This window comes from Ochotona curzoniae, unplaced genomic scaffold (assembly GCF_017591425.1).
Source record: "Ochotona curzoniae isolate NIBS_2020 unplaced genomic scaffold, NIBS_Ocur_1.0 scaffold_4701, whole genome shotgun sequence".
In the NCBI taxonomy this organism is placed as follows: Eukaryota; Metazoa; Chordata; class Mammalia; order Lagomorpha; family Ochotonidae; genus Ochotona; species Ochotona curzoniae.
The window spans coordinates 82,357,040-82,368,386 of NW_024467122.1; the positions used below are offsets into that span (position 1 = coordinate 82,357,040).

Sequence of the window (11,347 nt, forward strand, 5' to 3'; positions counted from 1 at the left end):
CGGACAATTCCTCTGAAAGAAGTGTCCCCATCTCCACCTTTATAACTGAAGCCAGGTGCTTGCTTACACAGGGGCCCCAAGGGGCCAGGGTGGATCTTCTGAACCAGTGTTCTTCAATCTAATGCCAGCCCAGAGCAGTGACAATGGGACCTCACTGCGACAACTGTCCCCTGTGACAGGTGTTCTGCTTGCAATGCACACGCTGCAAGCTACTTGGCTGAGGAAATTCGGGCTCTGCAGTGTGAAAAGTGTGTAACAAGTAAGGAATGAAGCTGGGGTCCAAAGTCAAGGGCGCTGGGGTTGCCATTTTGACACCTGACCCAAGCACCCGTGTTCAGCTCCCATTCCCTGATCCAGGTCCTTGCTTACACATACCCCTGGAATGCTGCTTTCCCAAGCACATTAGCCAGGAGCTGGATGGGAAGTGCAGTAGCCAGGATTGAACTGGTGTCCATACAGGATGCCAGAGCTGTAGGCAACAGCTTCATCCCCTAGGCACAGTGTTGGCTCCTGCAGTCCCCTTTTTTCATACAAGAAACCTGAGGCTCGGGGAAGGCAAATATCTGACCCAGGGCTACTGGACAGAAGCTAGACCCCCCAAACCTGGTGCCCGTGTCACAGGGTCCGCCAAGGACACTATGTAGAATCCCCTTCCTGGGGCCTGCATCTTACTGGGCCTCGGTCTTCCCATCTGTGAAATGGAAACAACAGCAGAGGCCTTTAACACAAGCACAGGACTGGAACAGCTTCATATAAAGGCATTTATTTTCACCAAAATGTTCCCTCCCACTCCCACCCCCACTTACAAAAGTTTTCAGTCCCCCGCTTAAATTAGAAGCCGTCCCGTTTCCATCTTGGGGGTAGGGGATGCCATCAACACTGGCAGCTCTTACTGCCTGGGGTGGGGGCCGGCCAGGGACACAGGGAGCCATAGCTACCTGGCCCTAGAATAGCACCACAGTGGGGCAGGGGGAGCCGCCTGCATCCTCACAGCCCTTTCAGCCCTCGCCCACGCCAGGCTGTGGCCAGGGTGAGCAGGCTCCAGCCTTGTCCATGCTGCCAGCTCAGGCTTGTGAACCCTGCTCCCAGCCCACACTCTGGGTGAGGACTAGAGATGGAATGGGGGTGGTGTGGGGAGGTGAGGGATCCAGGAAGCTGGGAGTGGAGGAGGTGGGTGGGTGGGTGGTGCGGGTGGGCGGGCACAACAGGAAGTGAGGCAGAGCTGCATTCCCAACCCCAGAAAAACCACAGACCCTGTTTGCCTAGGTGGGGGTTGGGAGGTGGGCTTCTAAGCAGTGGCGGTGGGAGGGGACCAGTCTTTTCAACTGGGTCCCCAGTACCTAGCTGAGTGCTGGTATTCCAGGGTCACTCAGTGGATATTTAACCGAATGGATGAAAAGAACCAATGTTGCAGAGGTGGGGGGATCCCACTGCAAACCACAGACCCAGTGTGACCAGCACAGGCTGCCTGGGGCAGGGCAGGTGGAGGGTGGGGCTCCTGAGAGGGGTGTGTGAGGGGGGCTCCACATGTGTTCCAGCACATGACTTTGGGTGCGCTCTCCTGCACGTGGTGTGGGGATGCTGTGTGAGCCTGCTTTCACTCAGGGTGGGTGAAGGGGATGCCAAGACGGAGCCAGCAGGCAGGAGGCTACCCTCCAGGTCTGAGGAGATGGAGCAGGTACCAGTGCTGCCTGCAGGTGAGAAAGGACAGCCCTGCGGGAGAGGCCATGTGAGGGCCAAGCACCCCAAGAGAAGTAAGGCAGGAATGGGCCTGGATAGCCTGGGATGAAACCAAGCCAGCCCCAGTGGTTGGGGTGGTCCTGGTGCTTGAAGGCGGTGAGGGGTCTGTGCCCCTAAGATATAAGGCAATGAGGCAGCACGGGGATCATGTCACAGGAGAGGTAAGGTGGCAGGTGACACCACGTCCCTTGGAGCGACGGGGGTGGCAGCTCCCGGGTCTCCGGGGTCAGGCGATTTCATCTGTGTCCCGTGGGCGGGCCGGGGGAGGGGGAAGAAAAGCAGAAAAAAGCATTAGTGGCAAAGTTGCCAGAAGTGGGGTCACATGGGAGCCTGGGCACCCAGGCACACATTGTCAGCGGGCTGGTAGGTATGGGCAATGCCCAACTGTTCCACGCAAGACCCAGGCTAACTCCGGGTGCTCAGAGTCCTTACCCAGAACAGGAGGCCGTGGGGCATGGGGCAGGCCCTGGACACCAGACTGCACCCTTTATCCAACTTTTTCTGCTGTCACCCACCCCTGCCTGCCCTGTTCCCCACTAACTTCCCTGCAAGGCCCGTGACCCCTCCCTACACACATACACCCACCAACTTCCATCCAAGGCCTGGTCCAACCCAGCTCCAACACACACACACACCCATGGATTCATGTGTTGCACCCCCATCCCAATCAATCCTGGTTTGGAATGGGAGTCTAGGCGGAAGGCCCTGGACCTTTCCCTGCTTTTCCTTCATGTCTGCGCTCTGCTGTCCCCAAGGAAAGTTGCCGTAACCCCAACTCCCCACAGTTGGCCAGCCACATGCATGGGTGCTAACTGTGGCTGCCTAGCATGCCCAGAGGCAATGGGGCCGGGGTGGGGGGGCAGGTCACCACCTTCCCTGGGCAGCAGGGGCCAGGACAGGGCTCAGGGCACCATCCTCAGGATCCGCTTGCTTGCTTGGATCTGAATCACAGGCAGGGGATGGCTTCTCTCCATCTCCTCACCCCCAATACGGGTCCTTAACAGGTACACAGCACTCGGCTGGAAGACTTGGTGGGCCGCAGGGGGGTGGGCCCGTGAGGCGCTGCCCTCCTGGGCAAGGCTCTGTCTTGTCTGTGCTCTCTGTTCCCCAGCCCATTGCCAGCTCACAGGCTCTCCTGTGGAGCGAGCCTCAAGTCATGGTTTAAAGGGTGATGCCCCAGTCCGCAGTCTCCCACATACAGGGGCTTATTACCTTCTTTGCTTTCCGCATGTTTCAGAGGCCGCAGGGCTGTGAACAGAGGAGGCAGCACGTGGTGAGGGGGGCAGGGAGAGGATGTGGGGAGGGAGGCAGAGAGGCAGGGCTGGCTGTGAGGACCAACCAAATGGGGGAAGGGGAAGAGGAAGGTGGGATGGGAACATGACAGCACCAGGAAGGGCCTTGGGCTGCTCCCCAAGGACTGTGTGGTTGCAAGCACCCCTCTCTGGGCCTCAGTGGTCTGCATCCAGAGAATGGGACAAGAGCTCAGTGGGCTGCAAGGCACGGGTTCCCCGAGCCTACTCCACACGCCTGGGTGTGGCGAGGGGCTGGCATACTTGCATATGTCCTCAGGTCCACATTGAGATGCAGGTGAATCTGACTCCCCACTCCCCCCTCCCGCCTCTGAGCAGCACAAAAACGAGGTCAGATCCCAAGACTGTCCCCATGCCTGCTGCACGGCAGCGCCTGCGCAGGTGGAGAATTAATTGGCATCATTTATAGAAGTCCCAGGTGTCAGTCCCCGGCCTTCCTTCTGCGGGGGGGTGGGGTGGGGAGGGAAGTGGTGCCTCCCGGGACCTGCCTCTCTCAGCCCGGGCCCCTGCACAAGGGAGGCCTTCAGTGGCCAGTGGCTGATGGCCACAGGACGACACCGCACTCAGCAGTGCAGCGATGGTACAGATGGTAGGAGAAAGGCCAGACACCAAGCACCTGGCCAGAGCCACATGGGGTTCTCCTAAACTAAACTTAGGGTTTTTAACTTTATGACGGCCACAGGAGTTTGTGGAAACCAAGGTGGGGCTACTGGATCCAGTCTCGGGCTAGTGCTGTATCACACAGCCCTCCCATCTTGCCAGGTTAGGCAGTAGCTGTGACAGCAGCTCCCCGGCAGCCCCACAGATGCGAGAAGAAACCAGCAAGGCATTGCAGGCTGCTGAACACGGTTGTTGATGCTTTGTCAATTTCCAGCATTTTTCAGCTTGGCACCTGGGCTTTCCCTATACAGCACCTCATTCTGTTGGACTCAAAAGACCCAGGAAGCCTGTTACGAAGCCCATTATAGAGAACAGGAAACCGAGGCCAGAGAGACACAGCAGCTTGACCCAAGGCCCCTGAAGCCCGCCCTGCCTCCCGAATCCCAGCTCTCTCAACTCACTGAGGGCAGAGTCAGCCATGGGGACTTGGCCCTGGAGAGTGGTACCCACAGGCGGCTCCCGCCTGGGGGTACAACTGAAAGCAGAACCAGCCCCCCCCCATCTCCATGTCCCTGAGTCTTTCTGCATGAGCTCCAAGCTCACACTCACCTGTTTTGGATCCGTCTCCGTCCCCTTCCTGGTCCTCGGCTCCTGCAAGGCAAGGCCTTGGAGTGAGCCAAGCCCTCTCTGGGTCCTATGGTCCTCTCTGCCCTCCCAGGGCCCAGCTGTGGTCCGAGGTGGTAGCTTCCGGTCAGAGCAGGGCCAGGCCTGCGTGAGGACTGAACCCCTGCTGGTGCACCCAGCCAAGGGCCGACAGCCCCCTCCTCTCACTCTGCTACCAGGACTGTGTCTCCTACCCACCCTCCGTCTCTCTCCCCAGCCATCCACCCTGCTACTCGGGCTCCCTTCTCTCCCCTCTGCTCGTACCTGCCGTCTCCCAGTCGCTGCCCTGCTGATCACAGCCCACAGGTCATCTAGACTGACCCCTCTGCTTTTCAAAGTCCCTTTAGCTGCATGCCAGCCACACCCCTCTGCCCCCCCTCCTGACTTCACCCACATCCTCTCTGCAGCCACCCTTGCACACTTGTTCCTACACACGTGTGTGATCCCGCACACACGATGCAAGCATGCAAACACACACACTCGGCCTCTCCACGTACTGGCATTCTCCTCCTCACAGCTCTGCTTGATCTTCCTCCAACACACGAAGGCCAGCGCCACCAGCAGGGCCACGAGACACACAGAGAGCCCCACAGTCACCCACAGGGCCTCAGGGGGAAACGTCATGGCCTGCCCTGGGAAGAGAGGGGAGAAGGGTGTCATCTCCAGCCCAGGAACTGCAGACAGCGTCACTGGCCCCGCCCCTAGTGCACCAGACCCCTGCCCCAGACACCACTGGCCCCGCCCCCAGCATACCAGATCCCTCCCCCAGGCATCACTGGCCCCACCCCTACACCCCTAGTATACCAGGCTCCTTCCCCAGGCAGCATTGGTCCTGCCCCCAGTGCTCCAGACTCCTCCTCCAGGCACCACTGGCCCCACCCCAGTGCACCAGACCCCTCCCCCAGGCATCACTGGCCCCGCCCCTGCACCCCTAGTATACCAGGCTCCTCCCCCAGGCACCACTGGCCCCGCCCCAGTGCACCAGACTCCTCCTCCAGGCATCACTGGCTCCGCCCTAGTATACCAGGCCCCTCCCCAAGGGCATCATGGCCCCGTCCCTGGCCCTGCCCCTACACCCCTAGTATACCAGACCCCTCCCCCAGGCATCACTGGTTTTGCCCCAGCACAACACAAGCTCCACCCCCAGCGGGCCTCAAATGCTGAGCAGAACTTGCCCAGGTCTCTGTTCCTTCTCATATGCCCTTCAAGCCTGCTGGTGCCCAGGAGTTCTTGTGGGCCATAGCATAGGGTAGACCCTTCGATTGCAGGGTACAGGTGTGCGGGAAGGGAGGTATGCCCTTCAGGCACCACGGGCAAAGCTACACTGCTTTTTCTGTGCTCTGGAAGCCAAAGGACCCCAGACAGGGCAGGGTAGCAGAAGGCAGCAGCTGGCAGGGGGCTGTGCAGGTGCAGTCCAGGTGAGGGAACCCCTGCATCCCGCAGTGTTTTTAACAATGCCGACGAAGCTGCAGGGAACCGGATGCAGGCCAAAGCTCCCAAACTAGGCCAGACCTTGCTGCAGCCAAGCCGGGAGGCTGGCTGCTGGGGAGGAGCAGAAAGTAGGCTGAGGATCCTGCGCCTGGCTCACGTTTGCCGCAGGGTTCTGGGCAAGGTCCTCTAGCCTGAGGAAGAGTTCAGAGAGGCCAACAACCCTCCCGCAGAGCTGTGCAAACGGCCACATGGACCATTCATCCGATTTCCGAGGCATTTGGGGCCATGATGGCCATCTGTGGCCTTGGCCAAGTTCCCTCTGTGCCGGGACCTCAGCATCCTCTTTTGTGAAATGTGCTCGATGCCATCGGCCTAAACAAACTACCTGACATGCCAGCTGCCAGATAGGAGCCAGCACTGTGGTGCAGCCAGTTAAGCTATTGGCCCATACCAGCACATGCCCTGGCTGCTCCACTTCTGATCCAGCTCCCTGCTAATACGCCTGGGAAGACAGCAGAGGAGGGCCCAGGGAAGAGACAGCAGAGCCCAAAGGTTTCCCTGGGGTACAAGGAGGGTTGTCTTGGGGAGTTGGGATGGGCAGAGGGAAGGCAGCCCTGCCAGGAAGCTGCAGGAAGAAGAGGAGGGAGCAGGCTAGAGTGGCAATGCTGGCTCTGAGACTGTCAGAGACCAAGGCCATGCCAGGCAGTGTGCACAGGAAGAGAGAACTGAGATGGAGGGAGTCAGGAAGCTCCGAGACCAGAGCAGACATGGGGGAGTGGAGGGGATGAGGTCGGCGGGCTTGGCAGGGGGTGGCGACATGGAGGGGATGGTGGCAAGGAAATTCAAGGAAAGAGGAAAGAGAACAAGACACACACAAAAGCCACCCGGATGTGAACAATGAGAGAGACCCTGGAAAGCTCAGACAACCCAAACGGGGAGGGTGGAGGAGGTGGAAAGGAAGACTGGTCAGCCAGTTGGAGCACTAAGCCCAGAGGCAAGGCAGTCCTGGGCGTGGGCCTGAGTCCATCTCACAACCCCCTAGCCAGGAACAAGCAGTGTCTGTCTGGACTAGGAAACGTGGCAACCACAACAAGGAACAAGCAAGAGCTTGTCATCTAGTGCTTGACCATTAGGGGGCAGCAGAGAAGGCAGAGTTGTGGAGTGGACATTGAGACCACCTGCAGGGGTCCAGCAGCCTCTGGGGGCTCCACCATCAGACAGTGCACCTGCAGAGCTCCCATGGGAAGGCACCCTGGCACCTTGGCCTGCCTCACCATCAGACAGCGCACCTGCAGAGCTCCCGTGCAAAGGCACCCTGGCACCTTGGCCGGCCTCACCATCAGACAGCGCACCTGCAGAGCTCCCGTGGGAAGGCACCCTTGGCCCAGGGCCACCTGTTCCCTAAATGCGTGCCTAGGCACACCTGAAGCACTCTCAGAAAAGTATTAGGAAAGATTCTGATCTGCTGACAAAATCAATCCCCTAAAGCTCGCCTGCTGGGGAGTTCCTGAACTAAGCTATCACGGTGCCAGCTTAGGGTCCAGCAGCCACCTGCTCGCCTGTGTCTGTGCCTCACCTGTGATGGTCACTGAGCCGTGCGTGTCCTGCCGCAGCACCGGGTTGCGCACCAGGCAGCTGTAGGTGCCGTTGGCGCCCAGCACCACCCGCAGGACGCTGCGCACGTCGAACAGGCCTTGTTCATTCGCCGTCTGCGACGTGGTCACGTTGCCGGCCAAGGGCGAGCCCTGTCCGTCCTGCCACAGCACCTCTGCCTCAGGGTAGCCGCGGGAACTGAAGCACGTGATGGTCACCATGTCCCCGGGCCGCAGGTCCTTGTTGGGCTCCAGGGTCATGCTGGGCTTCGAGTAGGGGGCTGCAGGGCAGCCAAGGGCAAGGGTCAAGGGAAGGGCCAAGGCAGGTGCAAAGGGCGAAGGAGGCGTGGGAGCTGAGCACTCAGGGGCCAGTGATGCTCAGTGGCTGGGGGTTGAGGGAGGGCTTGGGCTGCCCCTTCCCAGTGCTCACCTGCCACCTGCAGGCTCACCGCTGCACTGCCAAAGTCCCGGATGCTCACAAAGCACGTGAAGCTGCCCTCGTCGGCCACACGCACACGCAGCAACCGCAGAGATGCGTTGCCCTGTGCCAGCAACTCCGGAAACAGCTCCGTGCGGTTGGCATAGGCACTGCCCTGGTCACGGCCCTGTGCAAAGCTGTGCACCAGCTGCTTGGTGTCTGTCAGCTGCCAGATGAGGCTGAGCTGTGCCAGGCTGAAGCTGGGCTCGGGCACAAAGGAGCAGCGCAGGGTGGCGTTGCTGCCCACCAGGGCCACCACGGGTTCTTCGGGGACCTGTACCTCCACGGCTCCTGGGGGAGGGGCGTGGCTGTGAGCTATGGCCTCCCAATCCACCTCCCCCTGCCCATTTCATCTGTCCCCCTCTGCTCTGACACGGGCTTAGGGTGCTGGTCCAAGCCACCCTTCCCACCCTCTATTCTCCACCCACTACGATGATGTCTCTGAGCTCTTTGGGTGGGCACCTAAGTGGTCTAGATTACTTTCTTCTACCCCACCCCATGATTTTTCTCATCTTCCTGACTGAGGCGGGCCCCCCTTCCCTCCAGGGGTCACGTCAGCAAAAACCTGTGGGGCTTCTATGGGGTGTGACGGTGATGGAGCCGTGCGCGTCCTGCCGCAGCACCGGGTTGCGCACCAGGCAGCTGTAGGTGCCGTTGGCGCCCAGCACCACCCGCAGGACGCTGCGCACGTCGAACAGGCCTTGTTCATTCGCGGTCTGCGACGTGGTCACGTTGCCAGCCAAGGGCGTGCCCTGTCCGTCCTGCCACAGCACCTCTGCCTCAGGGTAGCCGCGGGAACTGAAGCACGTGATGGTCACCATGTCCCCGGGCCGCAGGTCCTTGTTGGGCTCCAGGGTCATGCTGGGCTTCGAGTAGGGGGCTGCAGGGCAGCCAAGGGCAAGGGTCAAGGGAAGGGCCAAGGCAGGTGCAAGGGGCGAAGGAGGCGTGGGAGCTGAGCACTCAGGGGCCCATGATGCTCAGTGGCCGGGGGTTGAGGGAGGGCTTGGGCTGCCCCTTCCCAGTGCTCACCTGCCACCTGCAAGCTCACCGCTGCACTGCCAAAGTCCCGGATGCTCACAAAGCACGTGAAGCTGCCCTCGTCGGCCACACGCACACGCAGCAACCGCAGAGATGCGTTGCCCTGTGCCAGCAACTCCGGAAACAGCTCCGTGCGGTTGGCATAGGCACTGCCCTGGTCACGGCCCTGTGCAAAGCTGTGCACCAGCTGCTTGGTGTCTGTCAGCTGCCAGATGAGGCTGAGCTGTGCCAGGTCGAAGCTGGGCTCGGGCACAAAGGAGCAGCGCAGGGTGGCGTTGCTGCCCACCAGGGCCACCACGGGTTCTTCGGGGACCTGCACATCCACGGCTCCTGGGGGAGGGGCGTGGCTGTGATGTGAGGGTGCAGAGGCCCTCAGACCACCATCCCTGCCTCGGTGCCTCTCTGCTCCTAGCTCTGCCTCCATGAGCATCAAGGTTAGGCACCCAATAGAGAATGTTCCAACAAGGTCAGAGGATTCACACTTTGAAGCGATTGGGAGAAGCTGAGAGTTAAAGGAGGAATGAAACAGGGCTGGACCAGTGCCAGTGGTGGGGCAGGCTGAGGGTTCAGGGGCTGTGCTGTGGGTGTGGAAGGCTCCGGCTGGGAGGGCAGGTCCCAGTCCCAGCACACCAGGTTGGTGGGAAGCTGTGGGTGGACGTGGGGGGCAGGGGGTTGGCTGCCCGGCACTGTGTGGGTTATAATGCTCCAGATGCCCTCCGACTTCTCTGCAGAGAGCAGGAGGGGCCCAGCTAGCAGGCTTCCATGGTGGTCCCTATGACAAGGGTGGCTCAGCTCCCGAGGGGATTCAGTTGATAACACATGGAGAGAACTGGACAGATCTAAGGCTAAGTCAGGAGGCAGTGCCAGTAGGGGCTTGTTGGGGAGACTTCCAGGGGAGGGGAAGGAATCCCTAAAGGCCAGATACAGAGAGAGAGAGAGAGGCAGAGGGCCCTTAGCCCTGGAGCAGGTCCTATGGCTGTCCACACCAGCCCTCCTTCCTCACGCAATTTTGTCACCTCTGCCTCTATGGCAACAATTCTGTAGAGCTCTGGAAGGTTCTGGCATATCTCCTGGCTGGGTAGAGTGTGTGCCCCTGAGCACCAGCATGGCAGGCACACTCAGGGCACCATGAGTGGAAAGATACAGGGTACCTAGTGCTTGCCCTAAGTCCCACCCGCAGAGGGGCTGCCTGCAGAGAGCTACAGAAATGTGGGCATCACCCCTTGTGGCCACCAGGGGGTGCCAGACACCAGCTCTGGGAGGCTGCTATGTGGCTGATAACAAAGTAGCACATGGGGTTGCAAGACACTGTTTGGTAGCTACTGGTGCACCTGGTTACAGTGGATACAGGGCAGCCTGCCTGGCAGCAGGCCATGGGAAGCCTGCCAGGAATGTGTGAGATGTCAGGGTGGGGTTGTGGGGGTGGGGGCAGGAAGGGCTAAGGTGAGTGCTATTTCAAACAAAAAGCCAGGTGGGATGAGGCAGTGGCATCCTGCAAGATGCCTCGAGGTAGGGAAGTCCCGGGCAATAGACAGAGACTGTGCCAAGGGCCCTGGGCGGGGTTGGGAAGGGGAAGGGAGCACACAGCACACATGGAGCCTGCATTCTCACACCCAGAGCTCGCATGTCCATCTCAGAGACCTGGCGATGGAGGTCTGAGAGCTCAAAGGTGCAAGGGAACAGAGTCCTCCCTCACCTGCCAGGCAGAACCACAGCACTCCCAGGGCGGTGCCTGCATGTCTTCGCAGCATCTTCCCGGGAGGGGGTGACCCCTGATTCTCCGTGGCTGGCCCTGTCGGTGAGCAGGAGTGGGGAGGAGAAAGAAGAGTAGGTTTTTTTCAGAAGTCCTGCCCAGGCTTGCCTGCCGGGAGGTCCCTTCCTTTTCCCTCCCCTCCCCTCCCCTTCCTTCCCCATCCTTTCCTACCAGCCTGTTAGGACAGGCTAGTGGAGGAGGTGGTGGTGGTGGCAGCTGGGGAACTAGCAGCCTTTTGCCCAGATGTCAGGAGGAGGAAGCTGGACAGAGAGGTGCACTCCAGGGCAAGGACACACACTGATGTGTCTGGCTCAAAGACCTGCAGGCAAGAGCTGGGCTGGAGCCAGGCTTAGGGATGGGCTAAAAGGTGTGAACTTTATCTGGACGGCAGGAGGCGCCACTGAGGACCCGGGCAGGTGGAATGGACACTGTGGGGGGGGTGGGGGATGGGGGGGTGAAGTCCGGGTAGCTGAATGGGAGGGCTCCGTGGGGTTTGGTACGTGGGTGGGAGGGGGTCGGGGAAGTTGGGGGACCTGTGTGGGTGGCCTTCTAGGAGGCAGTGTGTGAATGTGGGACTGCAGTGGAGGGGCTGACTGCCACCCAAAGCTAGAATCAGGACTGGGTGATGGGCTGCTGTGGGGCCCCAGATCAGACCAAGGGCCCAAGGGACCTTAGATTCCCCCTGGGTACTACCCTGTTCCCAGTCTGACCATCCCAGCCTGGCCACGTCCTGCAGCTACTA

General features: G+C 60.4%; 1 protein-coding gene across 1 annotated transcript; it reads right to left on the bottom strand.

The window, feature by feature from the left end:
* Positions 1-1,792: 1,792 nt before the first annotated feature.
* CD276 (CD276 molecule) lies at positions 1,793-10,603 on the bottom strand. Its single transcript, XM_040968480.1, has 9 exons — positions 10,549-10,603; positions 8,844-9,182; positions 8,380-8,694; positions 7,767-8,105; positions 7,321-7,617; positions 4,811-4,945; positions 4,260-4,301; positions 2,953-2,988; positions 1,793-1,980 (listed from the first exon to the last, which is right to left on the bottom strand). Exons 1-9 carry the CDS (start codon positions 10,601-10,603, stop codon positions 1,967-1,969), a joined length of 1,572 nt encoding a protein of 523 aa, XP_040824414.1. The 3' UTR covers positions 1,793-1,966.
* Positions 10,604-11,347: the final 744 nt, after the last annotated feature.